The 19,548-nt window shown below is 37.9% G+C and overlaps 2 protein-coding genes across 3 annotated transcripts; both read right to left on the bottom strand.

The window, feature by feature from the left end:
* Nucleotides 1–322: 322 nt before the first annotated feature.
* LOC115416238 (E3 ubiquitin-protein ligase RING2) lies at nucleotides 323–9,373 on the bottom strand. 2 transcript variants are annotated; one of them, XM_030129984.1, is made up of 10 exons: nucleotides 9,305–9,348; nucleotides 7,516–7,583; nucleotides 5,415–5,511; nucleotides 4,930–5,090; nucleotides 3,532–3,614; nucleotides 3,270–3,402; nucleotides 3,080–3,179; nucleotides 2,382–2,554; nucleotides 2,025–2,214; nucleotides 323–1,812 (listed from the first exon to the last, which is right to left on the bottom strand). In XM_030129984.1, the coding sequence occupies exons 2-10, from the start codon at nucleotides 7,533–7,535 to the stop codon at nucleotides 1,711–1,713; spliced, it is 1,059 nt and encodes a 352-aa protein (XP_029985844.1). In that variant the 5' UTR covers nucleotides 7,536–7,583; nucleotides 9,305–9,348; the 3' UTR covers nucleotides 323–1,710. The 2 variants fall into 2 exon arrangements, with proteins under 2 accessions (XP_029985844.1, XP_029985846.1); XM_030129986.1 differs by lacking the exon at nucleotides 7,516–7,583 and having other exon boundaries at nucleotides 9,305–9,373.
* Nucleotides 9,374–11,947: 2,574 nt separating this feature from the next.
* Nucleotides 11,948–18,180, bottom strand: LOC115416241 (actin-related protein 2/3 complex subunit 5-like). Its single transcript, XM_030129988.1, has 4 exons — nucleotides 17,931–18,180; nucleotides 15,608–15,680; nucleotides 14,849–15,025; nucleotides 11,948–12,670 (listed from the first exon to the last, which is right to left on the bottom strand). Exons 1-4 carry the CDS (start codon nucleotides 18,068–18,070, stop codon nucleotides 12,608–12,610), a joined length of 453 nt encoding a protein of 150 aa, XP_029985848.1. The 5' UTR covers nucleotides 18,071–18,180; the 3' UTR covers nucleotides 11,948–12,607.
* Nucleotides 18,181–19,548: the final 1,368 nt, after the last annotated feature.

Here is a 19,548-nt window from a genome sequence, read left to right as displayed (position 1 = left end):
GGCAACAGATCAACACAACAGCTGGTAGACTCTCCACCGTAACCCGGAGGGGGGGGGGTGTACAAAGACCCCACATCTGCGGTTTAACCCCACTGGTGGTGCAGCTGGATTGTTATGCGTTCACACTGGTAGCATCGCGGTCATTTGTGATTTGTGGTCCCCATTGTAGCAGCATCGGCTTCCCATTCCAACAAACTGGGCAAATTACGTTACAGCCATTCTTATCTTCACTGTTCTCTACAAATTTTTATTTCAAAGACCAAAGACATGTCCCCCAACGCAAAAAAAAAAGAAAAAAGTTTGTAGAATCAGCAGCACGGTGCTGATTGTGAACAGCCAAGATCATCAGCATGAACGCATGTTCCCTTCTAGTATTCATTACAAAGACGTTTCCTAAAAGCCCCTTTACACTGTGCATTATATAACCTTCAAAGTGGGTTCATGTCCCATTGATGGAGCCTAAAAACGGATCATTATCATGTTAATCATCAAATATATCCATGAATCATGTGGATTTACTTTCACCCTTAAGCTGTAAGAAACTGAACAGATATTTGTGCAATTTAATCATGTCAATCAAGAGATATTTACCTTTTATTGTTCATATGCATCATATTAAAAGGTTGTTTCATAAATTTGTATGACAGTGATCACAAACAGCATGATGCGTGGGCTGACTTAAAAACAGTTCTTTCTTATAATGAAGATTTCTTTGTTAACCAAACACAAAATGGAGAATAAATAACAATGTAGAGGGGAAAAAGAAATCCTTCAATTTCAAGCCAATGTATTTTGTGTCATTTCATGTTGTGTACTGTTTGCAGGAACAGTGACATTATGAGAATTTGATCCAAACACTTTGAGCAAACCTGTAATCACAGTTACTGGTTGAATGTCACAGTCTGATCTAAAGCCCAGCTCAAACATAGAATACAAAAAAAAAAAAAGAAGGAATTCCCAGAGCAGTTGGTGTCACCTCTGAAAAAGAGGAAAAAAAACTAAATCAGCATTTCACTAGAAGCAAGACTGATAATAACGCTGTACTTTTTAGTGACATGTGAGCTACAGCCCATAAATACTGAGAAAAATATACACTACATAATGCTACTTTCTAAAAGTGGTCACTGCACTTGGCCTGTAATGTCCAAGAGCTGTGTCATCTTGTTGCAAAGTTTGTGTCTGGGCTGGGCTTTAGACAAGAAATCCATCACTGACTTGAAAAAAAAACAAACAAACACATGTCTCTCAGGACTTTGAAAACAGCACAGTTTAAAGGGGCCTTTACTGAATACAAATACAGGCAAATACATTGTTCTCACATGGAAACAGCACAGTGCTAGCTCAGTCTGTGAATGGACCCTGGTTTTCAGAGTAGGACAGAGCCTACAGCCACTGTTGTACACATGAAGCAGTCCATTCCATCTTACTTGTACCTGCTGGCTGCTGTACTGACCTGCTACCTTCTACAGACAAAGATAGGAAGAGACACGGAGAAAGATACAGAGAATATAAAACAGGAGTTTTTTTTCCTTTTTACAAGAGTCCTTTTGAGGGTTTCACCAAAGCCCCTCGTCTCCTTCAGACACATTTCCACCTCCTCCTCCTCTTACTTCGTGTGTGCACAGGTGTAGCCAAGTCCATCTGTTTACCTCATACTGGTGAGTGTGTATGTGTGTTTGCATGTATGCATGTGTATAGACTGGCGTGCTTCTACTTGTGTTCTTTCGTAGGGGCAAAGTAGAGCTCCATGGGTTTGTTCACCTTCCAGTACTTTTCACTGACAAGCTCCAGGGAGAAAGAACCGTTGAGAACCTGAAAACAAAGAGCAGGAGTTGAACAGAGGTGGAAGAAGTATTCAGATCCTTTAAAGTAGTCGAAGTACCTATATATAAAAACAGAAACGTTCGAAACATTCAGTACAGGAGTAAAAGTATTTAACTATATTTCACCACTTCAGCAGTACTATTGGACTCATTCTATGACTGTGCCTCTCTGGAATTGGTGCAGTGTGTTTGTGTACTCACAGTGAACTGGTTTCCAGCAGTTGGTATATAGATGGTGTATTGTTTCTCTGAAGCTGCCTCCACATTAACAGGACTGGCCTCAGCGTTTCTTCTGAGCTCCTCCAAAGCTAGTCGCACGGCCAGGTATTTGGACAGGTGATCCACGGTGGCGTTACCAGATGTCTTGATGTAGCGAGGGACAAACTCCACACTACAGTGACAAACAGCAAATATGCAAATGATATAGACGGATACGGTCCAAGGTGATGTCAGTGGGCATGCAGAGGCGCTGAGGTTTACATCGTATGGTGGGTTTGATGAAAGAACTACACTGTAGCTGGAGAGTGGCTAATTTTGGAGTAGATTGAATGTGCCTACCTGTTATGGCCGTCATCTTTCTCCATCAGGGTGGGATGTGGCCTGAAAACCAGCTCTATTTCACTGGCTCCCCCATCAATCACAGAGTCCCCGCCCCCGTTCTCAGCAGCATTGTCCATGTCCAAACCGCTGTCATCGCTCGTCTTGGTGCGCTTGATGCTTGGACCTGCCTCCTTCAAGGAGAAAAAAAAAACATGTAAATTAGTCACTACGGTTTCATTTATTTGTATTTTCTTTTGTTTTCCATTCAAGTTCAGTGTAGGTGCATGTGTAACTACTTTTAGTTTTACATTTACTTTCAAGAATTGACTGAGGTTTCAGTTTAGTTTTTATTTACGCATACTTTTAGTTTTTCCAGGTAAGAGGAAAATTTTCATTGATAGAGCATCTAGGGATGCATAACATTAAATATGATAAACAAACCCACTGTTTATTAATATTCTCATGATTTGTTGTTGTCCATAAATGCTTTACATTACATGCCCCACATCAGAGACTGTAACACCAAAAGCAAAAAAAGTTTGAAGCAACATTTTCTTGTAATTTTATCAAGTTGATTGTATTGGTTTTTAGTTTTGATTCACTTCCTGTCTTATATTTTGTTTGTTACTATAATGGCCCTGCTTACAAAAGGTACCAGAATGAAAAAAGTGTATGTTTTGTCCAGGTTTGGTAAGGTGTGGCTTTTCAAAACTGACCTGGTTGCTGTGAACAGATGCGTTGCTACAGTGGGACGAGTCTCCATTGTCCTCAGCTCCACTTCCATTCTCCACCGTGTGTCTCTTACCGCGCTGAAGTCTGACAAAAACAAATGCAAATCCTTGTCATTAGTCTACAAGGAGCTTTCTCTGAGTCTGTGTGTGTGTGGTGGTGGGGTTGTGTGTTCACCTGGTCATGGCCTGTATCTTCAGCCCCTCTTCTATGCTGTGGGAAAGGGCTTGCTGGTTGTTGTGTTTGCTAATGCGCGCCAACACTCTCTCCTGGTGGGCTTCATACTCGTCACGGCTGGGATAAATCTTACCTGAAATGGAATGCATAATTACACACCAAATTAGCAAATATTACAATACATAATACTGATTAAATGGTGAAATGTGTTCCATTCTGCCAAATAAAAATATTAAATCTCCTTGATGTGAGGCATACTTACTAATCAGAGCATCAAAATTTGGGTCTGGACGCAGTGACCTCTTTGACACCAGCTTCTTACGACAGGTTGGACACTCTTTGTTACTGCAAAATCAGAGTGTATAAAATCTTCGGTTTCATTGATTATATATTTACATCAATGTAACTGTGGATTTCATTTAAAAAAAAGAAAAGAAAAAGGCTTCGCACATATTTGTCCTGGAAAAACAATAACATAGGAATAGAGACATGTGTCAGATAGACATATTAGGTTTCATACTCACTAAATGAAAAATACCAGGTAAAAATAATAAAAAGTAAGCTGAATGTTAATCTGAAGTCGGTGGTAGCCCTTCAACACAACACAACTAGTTAGCCAAGCACAAAGTAGCTAGCTTAATAAGTGATAGAAAACTGTTGTATTAATGATTTGCTGAAAAAGTAATCCATATAATGAAGTAGATAAATATATGAATGAACACCTGAAATATTAAAAAATCATGGATAAATGGCAAATAAATAAATAATCAAAGTCATGGAGAAAACAGCTTCTGCCACTCCAACAGTGATCTAATAAACACTTGTCCAAAGCAACCAAACAATTTTCATCATTTGATTTTAATAAAAAAAGTATAATGTAAGGGTATACTCTGAGATATTTGCACGGTTAAATAGACTGTTTAGTTTAGTGGATGTGAGAGTGACTGGTTGTTTGACTCTATATGTCCAGGTCATTATTGAAAATGAGAATCAATTCTCAACTAACTTACCTGGTTAAATAAATAAATAAATATGACTACAGTGGTGTCTATGAAGGGTTACTGTGCTATATATTATATTAAATTAACACAAAAAAAACAAAAAAAAATAGGTAACCGGTGATTTACAAAACAAACAAAATCTAGATTTGTTACATTTTTTAGTTTGTTCTTGATTGTTGAAATACCAATTTACATTACACCCAACTAATCATGACAAGTCTAACCACACATCTACAACACTGATGTAAGTTTATAATTCAACAAATTAGAACTCAAGGAACACTGACTCAGGGCTGAGTTTCTGTCGAAGCTTCAGGTGGTCGATAACGTCGTTAAGTGTAATAATAGGTTGCCTACAATGACTTAACAGCTGATGACAGTAGCTAAGGACTGAAATCAGAGGCCACAGTAATGCTGTGTTCCAGTCTCCTACTATAATACTGCATCAAATGTTTCTCTTATTTCATCCGGTATCCTGTATGTTCATCCTGCACCAACATTAGCAGTTTGAGTATTGTCCTAAAGCTGACACACTATTCCCTCAGAGGTTCCCACTGGTCATTTCCACAGCGCCTCTCACAGATCAGCTGGCTGCTCCTCTGGGCTGCAGGGAGATAATCAGAGACCTCATTATCCCTCCAGGCAAAAGGAAAACTCACCCAGATCTCAAAGCTGTGATGATACAATCAGCGCAGAAACGGTGCAGACATTCTTTGGTTGTCATTGTGTTCTTCAACATGTCCAGACAGATAGGACACATTAGTTCACTGTGCAAGGACCTGGGTGACACTGCTATCTCCAGCCCATCTGTTATAGCCTCCTGAAATGGGATGAAACAGAGTGAGAAGTAGGTTAGGGTCATCTGTCTGTGGCCTGATACATGTCTGATTGATGATTCAATGCATCAACTGAAACATAATTTTGGATGCGTCTATTTTTAGGAGGATGTGGAGAGTTCCTGATAATCTTAACAAACATGATATTAAGTGAAGTTGCCTAAATGTGCTCGTTTGGAGCCATTAATGATTTTAGAGATATTTTCCTCAGTAAAAAGAAAACTTGTCTTACAGCTAAAAGGAAAACTTTGAAGTTATTGTGTGCGTTGATAAATTGTTCTGCATTTTCAGACAGTGTGTTCGGTTACCTGAGGAGTTCTCTGTAACTCATAGAGGCTCAGCTCCCAGGTCTTACTGAGGGGTTGAACCCCATTAGTCTGAACTGTCTGGGTCATCACTGCAACACTGAGAAAAAAAAAAAAATCAGAGTGTGATTTAGTTAGTTATTTTGTCTGTGTTCACATGTGAATTGTTATGTGGAAATTAGCTCTGGATGTAGCAGTTTCTTTGGAGACACATATGGTTAAAATATCAGCTTTTGCACATTTCTTTTACTGCCTGCTTTGTTTTGTACACAATTAAAGCAGAATGTTGCGAGAATGTCACAAATGAAAAAAACAACGAGCAAAATGTGTACAATTTATTTTCACAAGTATGTACATTTCTACATCCCCTAGCTCTTAATACTGTCACACACAATTAGGCAAAGAACATTGCCTGGGACAATGTCATTCAGTCCACAACGACAGCTGGGGATAGCAGGTCAAAATGCTTGAGTTACTACAAAAATAACTCAGATTTTAGTGAGCTGGCATGTTTGTTTTGTTCTCCACAGGCTTAGAGTTTATCATACAAAGACACAGGGATATTCAGGAACATCTACACTATTCTGTGGCATGTACACCCTAATCAATCACATTTTCCCACACTTTTTGAGTGACATTGCAAAGAACATTTCAATAAGAGTTGATTGCTGTAAGTGATGTATTTTATCTTTTCTGTTTGAATGTGAAATAAACACAGTTCTATAAATCAGCAGATGAATACAAACACAATAAGACACCCAACAGATAAACTAGGAGTGAAAAAATGAATGCTCCATATCAACACATAGATGGTCAGAACTATATAGTTTCTATTTCTCTATGGTTATAACTTAGATAATGAGCAGATTAATCCATACTTCATCCAAAGACATCAATCACCAACTATCTTGACAACTGACTGTTTTTCCAGAACAAATTAAATCTTATCCTGATTAAAAAACATGAAATAGCTAATATGAGTTCATCACTCTGGGCTACAAGGCGCTAAAGCAGACTTTCTGTCATTTTACACACAAAGCAATTAATGAGGGAAAAAAAAGCAGATAACTGCACTGTAATTAGTAGTTTCAGCCATAATTTAATTCATAAATGAAATTTTGAGATTGTGCATGTATTTCTTCTTTGATCCATGTTTTTACAGAAAACACAGTTTTAATTTAATGCTAAAATTTGGATGCACTGTTTTGAAATCCTTAACAATACCAACCTAACTGGAAAAAAAAAAAAAAAAAAACTTCACTGCACTATCCCAGTATTCCAACACACTGCCAGTAATTCCAAATAGTTTCAGTTTCAATAAACACCTCCATACACCAGCAGTCTGAACTTAGAGGCAAATTTTGATAACCAGTCCACTGGGTGTCAAATACTGGGCATTAGTGGCCTGGTAGGTTGTCAGTGCTAACCTGCTGTTAAAAAGACCATTAAAATAAAGCAACCTAACATTTCAAGCCCTGCACAGCATCAGTACTACACACTTTTTCAGGTAGTTATGACCTGCTACATATAGCCACATAGACTGATGAAGTAGCTAGTTGTGAATGGATGTGTCAAACTCTTTCTTCTTAGCTTCATTTTAATTAACTCGTGACAAGTTGCAAATACTTATAAACTATCCCTGAGCATCCTTTTCAAACAGGTCCTTCCATAGAGGATAGTATTTTTATCATAACGATAGTTTAGAAGGAGAAGCAGATAGATGTGTATTTATCCGATCTTATTCTGATGCTCTCCCTGAAAATTCTGAAACTGAAAACACATGACATATATTTCCAATAAAGACCTAATAAATAAATTTGTGTCACTGAGCATCAAACTGCAAGGGAGATTCTTCATCTTTTGCACAATTATGTTCCCCTCAGAGTCTGTAATTCCATTTAAGAAACTGAGTATTAGAATCATTGCCAACTTAAGTGTGTTAAACAGCCTATCGTCACTCTTTCATACCACTTTCTAGTCTGAAGCTGTACTTTATTTGTTCTCTTTTGGATTAGGCAGATGAGACACAACACTAGCTCTCTTGTTTTTAAGAAAACTGGCTGTCATGAAAGGCTAGTTGGTCTTGTCGGTTGCAAAAACCCACCTCCCGCTGCTGATGTACATGACTCTTGGTTCTACACCACCAAAATGTTGATGCTGCTCTGGAAATAACTGCTGAAATGTGAATAGCAGGTTCGAGATTAGGTACAGACACTGGACCAGCCCTACAAATACACTGGTGAAAAATGGTAGAAGGATGCAAAAAAGGTAGCTACTGGGGCCTTTCAGCTTGGACTTGGACGCTTTCACATTGAAGGGGTTAGGGGAGTTTGTGACTAAGGTCCATAGGTCAGTTCTCAGCCATCTCAAAACCGCATGTTTCTCAATCCTTGCTATTTTATAATCTCTGACCATGCCCCCTTATGTTCCTTGTCTGTTTACCTGACTGCTTTTCCTTTTATAATTACATTTTCTTATAATCAGGATTATTTCCACAATTTTAATTACGCAAAAACTCTCTGAAACTCATAAATATATGTATTAATCCAAAGCCATAGCAGTTTGACATTAGAAAAATCGCTCCTTTTGTATTTTTTCTTTCCATGCTTCCATACATGTCATGACAGATATCAGGGAACAGTGTGGGGGTGTGCACATTAAAATCACTGGGTGATTACAGGTGAACTACTGTATCTCTTCACATCACTTCAAAAATATCTAGAAAACAAAACCAAGTATATCATTACATTGTTAGGTTTGTTTAAATTATTACATGTTTTTCACAAGATATAGGGAAAAGGGTTATTATTTGTCACCATATGTTCACTGTTGTTTATGTAGATATTTCCTTCCTTGAGTTAGTTATGATTTGTTTATTTATTTGCCAGCACAACTAAGAAAGGCATTGGTAAAAGATTATATATGTATTTGTATAAACGTATATATGTGTATATGGATGATTGAGTGTGTGTGAATGTGTGAGAATAGATATATAAATATAGAAGAGTAACGTAAAAGGAAGAGGGACATATATTATAAATAATGTAGGGAGAGGGGGTGGAATTAAATAAGTTGCACTTCTGCCAAACCCTTTTCGGACACGTAAATGGAATTATTGTGCTTTTCTTCAGACTAAGATTGTTATTATTCTTGATATTTGTATTATTATGTATGCTTTGCTAGTGCATGCATGTTAAATTTCATTGCATGTTCGGAATAAATCACTAAATCAAAAATCAAATCAAATTTTAGACCAGGTCTTACGCATTCCGTGAATCCATGTGCCACCAATGTACACCAACAAACAAAACCCTTACATGTCCTATCAACTGAATCACACAGATACATTTTCTGCAAGTGTTGTATTTTGCATAATTTTGCTAGCTAGCGGAAGACAAAGACTATTCAGTGATTGTCTTAATGCAGCTAATAGACAGACCCCGCGCACTGATTTCATGCAAAATGAATGTGGCTAATGGCTAATGCTAACTAGCTACCCCAGAGGCTGGCTATTCTCCGTAACGTTAACATTACCGGGAATATTCGCTGAATAAATGCCATTTTGTAGCCCACAGAAGGCACAGAATTAATAAAGGCACGATATAGTATATGTATGTCCGTTTACACTAAAAAACCCCAAAGGTAAGGATAGGTATTATGTGAAATATTGTACGGGAATCGTGAATGTAATTTGTCGTTGTGACAGAGGGAAAAACAACAACAGAGAATGAGCCGACGCACCAATCTGAAGAGCTTGACTGTAAGATTTAGCTGGTTATATCCGGAATTTAAACAGGTGCAAACTCGTATACGCACAGTCACAAACACACAATTCTAGGCATTAAGATGGAATGATTGTAGCTTGCATAAAATATGATTGTTTCTGTACTTACATTTTCAGTTGTGGATACGAGCCGATCCAGCCAGCGCGTTGAGGTGAAGGCAATATGGCGGATGCAAAAGCAACGGTGCATTCTGGGAAATTGAGGCCTTGCCAAAGGGGGGGGCGGGGGGGGGGGGCGGCTCAAATCAACGGAATGTGGGCGCGTAGTATTATTACTGCCAAGGAAAAGTAACGGAACGCACACAAAGGACAGAGAAAACAGGGACATTTAACCCTCAAAGACCTAAACAACCACCAGTGACCAAAAGTATCAACTGATCTGAAGCAGAAAATAAAAAAAAACATATCAATACTTTGAAGTAATTCAGGTAAAATGCAATTTCAGATCAGCTTTTCAGCAACATCAGATGTTTTCTTTGGAAGAGCACCGGTTTGATAGTGAAAGTGGAATCACTGTCATCTGCAAAATTAATTCACCAATAAAACTCCTGCGGTTTGTACAAATGACTTGTAGTGGTTGTAGACATTTATTTTTATATTCAGTTACTGATATATTTTGCTGAAGAAGTCACTGTTTCTTCAGTTTTCAGTTATGATATAATAATCTTTGAATTTATTCTGAACTTTTATAAGAATCAACATGATCACTAACTGGAAAAAAACAAAGCAAAATGTAGAGGATATTAGAATACCTGGTAATAAATCACTTGGGAAAGGTTAGATCAGTGTTTTTCAGCCTTGGGGTCAGGACCCCACATGGGGTTGCCTGGAAATCCAAGTAATTGATAAAAAATTTTAAAATAACCTACTAATAAAAAATATATGGTGAGTTGAGAGAGACAATCAAAATCCATAACAGACATGACAAACTGTGAGTGTGAATCTGCAGCACTGTGCTTCTGTTTATCTGTCAAATGTTCATTGTGGTCAGTTTCAGATGCTGCAGCTCTTTCATCATTCATAGTTTCAGTTCTTGTTTGTTCAGTATTAATTGTCCTCCTTGTAAATCCCAGCTGGACTGACTGGACAGATCCTGAGCCTTTGTGCAGTAATCTACACCTGGATTTACTGCCTCTGTCCACAATAATATACACAATATAGACTAAATGTGTCTAAAATTAACATTTATTTGCATATTGTATAGCAAACTATTACATGATCCAAAACCAATTAATTTTAGCAAAAAAAGTCTCTGTTTTGAATGTCTGGGGTCACCAGAAATTTGTGATGTTAAAATGGGGTCACGAGCCAAAAAAGGTTGGAAACCACTGGGTTAAATGTAGAGAGAATTAATGTTGAAGTTGCCACAAAAATATGGGTTAAGTTATGACAACAAGCCTTTACATCACTGAAAATGTTGAAATGTTAACATAACATTTTAATTCAATTTTATATGCAAGATTTATCCAAATGGATTTATACACTATTATTACACAAGAATCTATGATAAAAAAAGAGTGAAAGAAAGCTTTGAAGCTTTTGAAATATTGAGTATCAAAATTAGATGAAACAAGATAAAATAAAGAAGAGAAAATGAAGAATTGAAATAATGAGGAAGGTTGATCAGAAAAATTCTGCATACCTTTTTGTTGTAGCATTGCTTTTCTCTTTACATCTATTGATTAATTAATATTTTCTACTGTGGTTTGCTACATTAATACTGAAAGAAAACAAAGCCAAAAGTTATCTTATTACAGACATATGCACTGATCAGCCGGAACATTCTGACCACTGACAGGCAAAGTGGTATTAGTTTTGATTATCTCATTATAATGGGACCTGTCAGTGGGTAGGCTATATTGTATTTTTTTATTTATATTGCTCGTTTTGCAACTTTCAACATATCAGCCTCAAGAACTAAATGTTCACTTGCTGCCTAATATATCCAACCACGATGGAATATACTAACCTCCTCACCTCAAAAGTACTATGATAATGTGCATAGAATGTGATTAAAATGTACAAGAACTCTATGAGTAGATTAAGAATATTTTGGAATCAGACTATTTAAAATATACAATATATTTACTAATATATACAGTATACGGGCAATTTTGATAATAGAGGTTGACATAACTTTAGGTTCTGTGAAGCCATTACGGGTTACACCTTTTCATCCCTTCCTGTAAAGTGAAAATAAAAAAAATATTGATTTTGTCTGTCATTTGATAAACTGATGGATGATGTGTTCTTGTATAGGTAAAGAAAGTTGTCTGTCTTGAGATAAATACTTTTTTTGATTCATTGGAAAATGCACTGCCTTGAAGGCGGAAACAGTCCTGTTGACTTTAAAGATACTTGGTTCTCACAGGATAACAGTACTACAAACATGTAATTTTATAGAATATGAAGCACTGCTGTAGATTTAACTACTAACAGTACATGAATAAGTTCAAATGAGCTCAAATTTAAACATCTATGATAGAAATAGGTAACATGGACATTAAGGCACAAGAAAAATTAATCCAAAAACATATAATAGTAAAACACTGACAAGGACTATTTTGCACCACAATAACTACTAGCATGTTTTCCTGAAATCTTATGTAGATTTACCCACTTAATATAAAATATCTAACCATTTCCTTCACAGCTGCAATTACTAACTTCCTAACAAATTAGAATATACAGTTCATTTGCTACCTTTATTAATCTGCAGCTTCTTCTTAGAGACAAATAAAGAAATCAATGCTCAGGTTCAGCGCATTATTGAGATTTTTATTTCAGATATAAAAACAAAGAATCTAAGCAGTACACCCTAGAAGTCAGGCTGTACATAATGTGGTGTCGGTGAAAGTAAAAAAAAAAAAAAAAGAAAAAGATATTGAAAAAAATAATGATGGGGGGGTGGGGGGGGATCCCAACATGCATTAAGCAAAAGGCAGGGACACACCCTGCACGGGTCACCACTCCATTCAAGAACAAACCTTTCCATTCCCTCAACTTGAATGAGTCAGAGGCAGAGGAGGGAGAAGAAAACAGCAGAGGAGGCGAGAGGATACAATGAGCCAGCGGAGGCATCAGTGAAGCAGTTTGAAAGGAGCTGCTTTGGAGAAGAGTGTGTCTGTGTGGGTGAAGCTTCTGAAATGTGTGTGTTCTCTCTGCACGGCTGGCAAACAGACAGGAAGTGAGGTGCCAGCACCACCCTGCCTTACAGCCAGAGCATGAAAATCCCAGAGAAGTGAAAAATGAATGCAGAAAAAAAGGACATAATGGCATCAGGAAGACACTCAGCTCCAATATAAAAATAAATGGGAATCATGTCCAAGAGGATTAAACATGAAGAGACACGTCCCTGTCATCAGCTCCGGTGGTTTTGGGTCACAGCTGGTGTCTGTGGGGACCGGTACGATCAGACGGTCTTCCTGGCAGTCAGGACTCGAACTATAGAGCCCACCCCTCCCACCGCAAGAGCCTGAGGACAGACACGACATGCAGACATCAAGTCAAGTGAACATCAACGAGAGCCTGAGCAACACCAACAATGGGTTCATGGACTAGTGTGGACAAGAATCAGTGTGGTTCTCTTCTAAGCAAGGTTATAATAGTTTTGGATTTTTACCTCCTCCAGGAGGTACTGTGATCGCTTTGCTTTGTGTGCGTGCATGCGTGTTTGTTTGCTTGTTTGTTAGATGGATGGATTTTCATGAAATTTTCTGGAAATGTTGAAGCTGGCACAAGGAAGAAACGAGTTAATTTTGGTGGTAATCTGTCCATAAATTTTTGAGTTATCTTGCTAACAAATAAACAAACAAACAAACAAACACAGGAGGCAGATCTGTCCTGGCGGAGGTCTGCACCCTCCGAGTGCTTTTCTTGTTCATTATAGTTTAGTTTTATTTAGTTTTGACTTTTTTTCTCTAATTCAGTTTGTTTTAATTAGTTTTTAGAGCGGGTTTACTAGTTTTTATTAGTTTTGATTTTTTTCTAAATGCTTAGTTTTAGTTTAGTTTTAGTATTAATTTTAGTTTAATTGTAGTTTAGTTGTAGTTCAGTGGTCTCTTTTCTCTTCTTCTCTGTGGTCGTATTCAAATAAATCCCAGACAGGACACTGCTGCTTTCTCCCAACTTTAGTCTCCATGTTTCCAGGTAGAGTGGGGACCAGAAGATGACTGGAAACCACAAGTGAACACAAGTGACGGACCAAAAAGTGTCGTATGGTGCCACTAGCTAAAATTGCTTGAGGGAAATAAATCGCTTTCATATCAATCCGACATTGACAAAGACAAAAACGAAGGGAATTTTATCCATAATTTTTATCCGTTTCAGTTAGTTTTGTAAACACACGATACAGTTTCAGTTAGTTATTGTTTTTTCCTTTTAATTATCTTTTTTATTTATTTCAGTTCACTAAAATGTTTTTTCAATTCTAGTTTTCGTCATTTCGTTAGTTTTCGTTAACGATAATAACCTTGCTTCTAAGCTCATCTTTTTTTATTCATTCATAACCACAAAAACACTGTTAAAAACTACATTGGCCAGTTTCGTGAAAAGTACTGGGCCTTCAAAAATGAAGCTATATTTATTTGCTATTTCTGCAAAGTTTTTGTGCAGGAACCAACAAACCTATGCCTCAATTTCACAGATATTAAGCCTCAAGACAGACAGACACTTTACTGTCTTTGGCCTTTACATATAGATTGTTATGTTAGAATATTCTGATTCAATACGGAATGCTCTTACAAATGATATTTAGGCCTATAGTACTTTTTGGGGTTTGTGATTAAATTGTTATGACACGATATTTTGTTTGAAGCCGCAAAATGTCAGGTGCCAAGTACAGTTTTAAATAACTGTTTGATAAGACTTGGTTCCACTGGATTTGTTTGTTCTTTTGTTTGGCTGTAAATCAGTCTACAGCAGTAAACTCATGGCACAGTTATTATACTGCAGAGTAAATGGCCAGCAGGTGATGGTTACAACTATGCCACCAATCCTCATTGAAAACTGGATTTGTTAACAAATATGGAAGTATAAAATACTGCTTAAAGCATCAATAGGCAATAATGTATTTGTACACATATTTAAAAATGATTACTGTTACTATTTTCATGTATATTGGTGGGAAGGTGGGGCATAGGCTAAAGATTAACCCATGAAATGTTGACGCAGTTCCAGCTAAAGTGGAGCAGGCTGGAGAATTTTTTTTCACTATGTAACAGAGCTGTGCAATATGACCAAAATCAAATGTCCTGATCCTGAGGCAGGTCCATGCACTGATAACAATGTATTTCATGATACAACTTAAATCAACTGAATAAATAGTCTGTACAAAATGATCCCATGGCAAATCTGTCAAATGACCACATGGAAAAAAAGTCTTTGAATTATACACTCCACAAATTGAGAGCTTATAGTTTACTTGTATTTATTCTGTTTCTTTTTTAGGATATTTTTCAAAATTTTAGACAGAAATAGCTCCTCTGTTAACTATGACTATCCATATTTTCATCATATTGTTAGATATGACTTTTGTGATAGAGGACTGTGACATCTTGGTGGACGTATGTATGCTCCAGGGTTCTCTTCTAGCTTCATATATGACCTATTATGTTAATTACAAATAGTGTTTTCCATTTTTGATGTTTTGTACCTTTTCGTGCCACTGTAGCAGTACTGCACTGCTGTTGTCAGAGGGTTTCTCAAAGCCTCTGTAAATGTATTTCATCAGCAGGTCCACTCCTGCTCTATCCAGTGAGCCCACAGCCTTCTCAATGTCACTGCTCTTAAAACTGCTCAGCACTCGGACCACCAGCAGCTCTGCTCGCTCCTGCACACACAAACGCATGGAGACAGAAGAGGTAAATAAAAGCTCACCCACACAAGCATGAACCATTTCACCATACGGCTGCATACAACATACGGGGGTTGGACAAAATAATGGAAACACCTTAAAAAATCAACAAAATATAATTTAATATGGTGTAGGTCCGCCTTTTGAGGCAATTACAGCCTCAATTCTCCGAGGTATTGATTCATACAACTTGTGAATTGTTTCCAAAGGAATTTTCAGCCATTCTTCAGTTAGAATACCCTCCAACTCTTTTAGAGACGATGGCGGTGGAAATCGACGTCTTACTTGAATCTCTAAAACTGACCATAAATGCTCAATACTGTTGAGGTCTGAGGACTGTGCCGGCCATACGAGATGCTCAACTTCATTAGAATGTTCCTCATGCCATTCTTTAACAGTTCTAGCTGTATGGATTGGGGCATTATCATCTTGAGGTGAAGGTGTTTCCATTATTTTGTCCAACCCCTGTAGACTATATATATATATAAAGTCATAGACGCCTGGAAATGTTCAGTAACAATGCATTTTGGTAAAAGCTGGAAAAACACATGATAATACCTTAACATTCTGGTTCTTGGTGGTGATAGGAGGATCCTTGAGCACAGCTAGAAGAGCTCCATTCAGGTTTCCCGTGCAGATAACAGTCAAGGACTAAACACTTCAACAACAAAATGCACCAACTTTCCTTTTACCCAACTACAGACAATTGACAAATTAAAGGAAAAAAAACACTGGGTGTATTATGTATGTGTTACTCTGCCAAGTTTACCTGGAGCAGCTTCAAATACAAAAGTAACACAGAGTGCCAATGCTAGAATAGGTCAGAGCAGAACTTTTGGTGGAGTGTTTGGTGAGTAAAACCATATTATTTAATTTGCTAAATTCCCGCAAAAAAGAAAACATTGCACAAAAATATATGTTGTAGTCAAACCTAGTTATTTTCATTGTGTTGATGAAGGTTGTATGCTGTTGTTGCTGAACTTGGAATCCGTAACATGCAAACAGCAGAAGGCAAGAGAATACTGGCTGAAAAGTTCACTCAGTGGCAACATCATTTCAAAAGAGTATATCCCATGAGCCCAACTATCTGCCATGCATCCTGATGTAATTTCAGGCTATTTTAATTATTTAAACAACTGCTAAGGAAATTCTACATCTCACGATTAAAAGAAATGAGTGAACTCGACCTGTGTTAGAATCCATGTCTAATGTAACAACAGTGAAGTTCATTCATTCATTCGTTTGTTTATTTCGAGCATTTATAGGCTACAAGCAAATTCAAAATCCCCCCCCCCCCCAAAAAAAATCATTCATTTATACTTGAAAAGGAGTGGGAAGAAGAAAAACTTATTTAATCCCAACCCCATTCTCATCATCAAATAACTGAACCTAATAACATTTTAAATACTCACTCCTGTCCTTCGACTTCAAGTCAGAACAATGGACAAAACAGAATAAAATAGGCCTAAACCAAATTAGAATAAACTCATTTGACAGTATTTACATTGCATAACCAACAAGTGTATAAAGAAATAGAAACAAAGTACATTCCTGGTGGTGTTACCACAGGTAACAGTTAACTGTCAACTTACATGATAATAATTACATACCAACAATGGTAAAAACAAAAAACTGCAATACCACAAGTGGTAAAGAACAGCAATAATTATACACCAATAATGGTAAGAAAAAAAAACAAAAAACTACTAATGGTAAAGGGCAGCACATACCAGCAATGGTAAGAACAATATCAGAAGGTAAGGGACAACACATACCAACTAGATGAGGAACAACAAGCACACATGAACATTTAAGACAGAGTATTTGTGGAACATCAGTTTTAAGACCCTCCATCTTCATACCGGGACCAGACCATATTTTTGTATAGCAGATTAAATCGGTGGATATTTTGGCATTGCTTGTGTTGGATGTCCAAACTGTTCCAGAGTTTCACCTCACATACAGACACATAAAAACATTTATGAGTGGTTCTAAATTTGGGTAATGTGAAGACAAAACTGTTAACAAATAAACTAATGATTTAAGAGTCAAGAATCTACACTCTATACGCAATGGTGGACCTTAATTAAGCACTTTATCCAAACACTTTGCATTAGTTCTTGAATATTATACAGTTCTACTATTCTACATCTCAGAAGCATGCATGGATTTTTTTTTTTTTTTTGCCCTTCATTTGTCTGACAGCTTACTTCCTCTACATATCATAATTTTTCTAATGTTATAGAACATACGCACTGCAGCAGGATAAACTACCCCAAAATATATAAAGCTGTTCAGAATATCCAAACATTAAACATCTATTGCAGTAAATCCCAAATAATAAACTTCATGCAACTGTCAAGTACTGAGAAAAACACCATAAATATTAGTAAATCAATGACCATTTTACTGCACAATGGCCACTTTGACTTGTGATACTTTATATACTTTGCTGATAATACTTATTTACTTTTAGGTAAGTCAGGTTTTGATTGCAGGTCATTTTACTTGAGTATTTCCACAGGTGGTGTTAGTACTTCTGAATATGTCTACTACCTCTGGAAGCGACCACACCCCATATGAACTGACACCCGGAAATGCTACTTTGACAGAAATACAACGACATTCTGAAGCCAACTGAGAATATTAAATCATATAAATCTAATGCACATTTAACATTTCTGCAATTAAAACCCCTTAACTTAGACGAATTGGAATATTAACCGCATTTAAGAATCAATTAGCCTTATGTTAGCTACCGGCTACAACGTTAGCAGCAGATGTCCATGACATACCGTACTCAGGTAGATTTCCCTGCATTAGACTGTCTTTAAATCAGAATCTGAAAAAAAGTCCATAAAGTCATCAAACTAAAGGATATTGTCTGAGTAGAGCGTCCACTTCTGCTTCGTCTGGTCCACCCTGGTTATCTCCTCCATCTTCCTCATCCACAAACTTGTTCTCGTCGTATTCATCCACGTCTACTTTCCTGAACTTGTCAGAATGTGCAGCTGTCGACATGTTGGATAATGTGTAAAGGTTTTATCACCCTAAAAAAAAGAGTCTAAGCGATATGGACAGCAAATTCTTCCTGCTGTGCTGTCCAGATTTCACCGCTTCCGGATTTCCGCACTTCCTCCTATTTTTCTTCCTTTTTTGGAGATGCTGGAGGACGGACACGTGCGGACAGACACAGCGCCCCCTGCAGGACAGGAGGGTGCCGCACACATTTACTTCAGTCCAGCGCACACATACAGCCCATTATTTAACCCAGGGGTGTCAAACATGTGGCCCGGGGGCCGAATGCGGCCCACCAAAGGGTCCAGTCCGGCCCTTGGGATGTTTATGCAAAGTCAAAAATTACACAGTCTTGAATTAAATTAAGAAAAAATATATATATATATATTATTATTAATAATAATAATAATAATAATAATAATAATACATCAGTTTTATATAGCGCTTTTCTAAGTATTCAAAGACGCTTTACAAAAAACAACCAAGGGACGAACATACATCCAACGGGTAAACAGATACAAAGTTAATGCTAAATGGTAATCGAAGAACAAATACAGAGAGAAATACTGACATAAGAAAAACACACAAAAGAAGGAATGTGAGAGTGGAGGAGGTTGAGCGGGCGGTCAGTTTTCGAATGATGGTCTGAAGAGGTGGGATTTGAGTTGGCTTTGGAATGAGGTGAGTGTGTCGGAGTTCCGGATGTGAATGGGTAGAGAGTTCCAGAGGGTGGGGGGGGCGATGGCAAAAGCCCTGTCACCCAGGGTACGGAACTTAGTCTTGGTGATGGGGGTGAGAAGGTTAGCATCTGCAGAGCGGAGGCGGCGAGTAGGGGAGTGGCGGTGAAGTAAATCTGTCAGGTGAGAGGGGGCAAGGTTGTGTAGGGCTTTGTAGGTGATGAGGAGGATCTGGAAGTTAATGCGTTGTTGAACAGGGAGCCAATGAAGTTGACGGAGGATGGGTGTGATGTGATTTCTGGAGCGGGAGTGGGTGAGTAACCAGGTGAGTGGGTGAGTAACCGGGCGGCTGAGTTCTGGACATACTGTAATTTTTGGAGGGCAGTGGAAGGAAGGCCATAAAGAATGCTAATAATCTAGTCTGGAGGTGATGAAGGCGTGGATGAGTGTTTGGGCAGCTGAGGGGGAGAGGGTGGGGCGGAGGCGTGCGATGTTGCGGAGATGAAGGAAGGAAGTTTTGGTGACATGACTGATGTGTGATTTGAAGGAAAGGGTGGGGTCCATGATGATGCCGAGGTTTCTGGCCAGGGGAGAGGGGGTGAATGAGTGACCATCGATGGAGAGTGAGAAGTTCTGGGAGGAGGGGAGAAGAGATTTTGGTCCAAAAATGATGATTTCAGTTTTATTGCTGTTGAGTTTGAGAAAGTTGTTGGTCATCCAGGTTTTAATGTCGGTGAGGCAGTTGGTGATGGTGGAGAGAATGGCAGGGGTGATGGCTTTAGTGGAGATGTACAGCTGGGTGTC

Source organism: Sphaeramia orbicularis, unplaced genomic scaffold (assembly GCF_902148855.1).
Source record: "Sphaeramia orbicularis unplaced genomic scaffold, fSphaOr1.1, whole genome shotgun sequence".
Classification (NCBI taxonomy): Eukaryota; Metazoa; Chordata; class Actinopteri; order Kurtiformes; family Apogonidae; genus Sphaeramia; species Sphaeramia orbicularis.
Note: the sequence above shows the minus strand (reverse complement) of the source record. Positions and strands in the feature narration are given on the sequence as shown.

Coding starts and splice junctions, on each gene's coding strand:
- LOC115416241 (XM_030129988.1), bottom strand. CDS start 18,070: ATGTCGACAGCTGCACATTCTGACAAGTTCAGGAAAGTAGACGTGGAT. Junction 15,681..17,930: donor GTGGACGCTCTACTCAGACA/ATATCCTTTAGT, acceptor TGTTATCTGCAC/GGGAAACCTGAATGGAGCTC. Junction 12,671..14,848: donor TGCTACAGTGGCACGAAAAG/GTACAAAACATC, acceptor GTCTGTCCTCAG/GCTCTTGCGGTGGGAGGGGT.
- LOC115416238 (XM_030129984.1), bottom strand. CDS start 7,535: ATGTACATCAGCAGCGGGAG. Junction 3,403..3,531: donor AAATTTTGATGCTCTGATTA/GTAAGTATGCCT, acceptor ATTCCATTTCAG/GTAAGATTTATCCCAGCCGT. Junction 1,813..2,024: donor CTGCTGGAAACCAGTTCACT/GTGAGTACACAA, acceptor CTTTGTTTTCAG/GTTCTCAACGGTTCTTTCTC.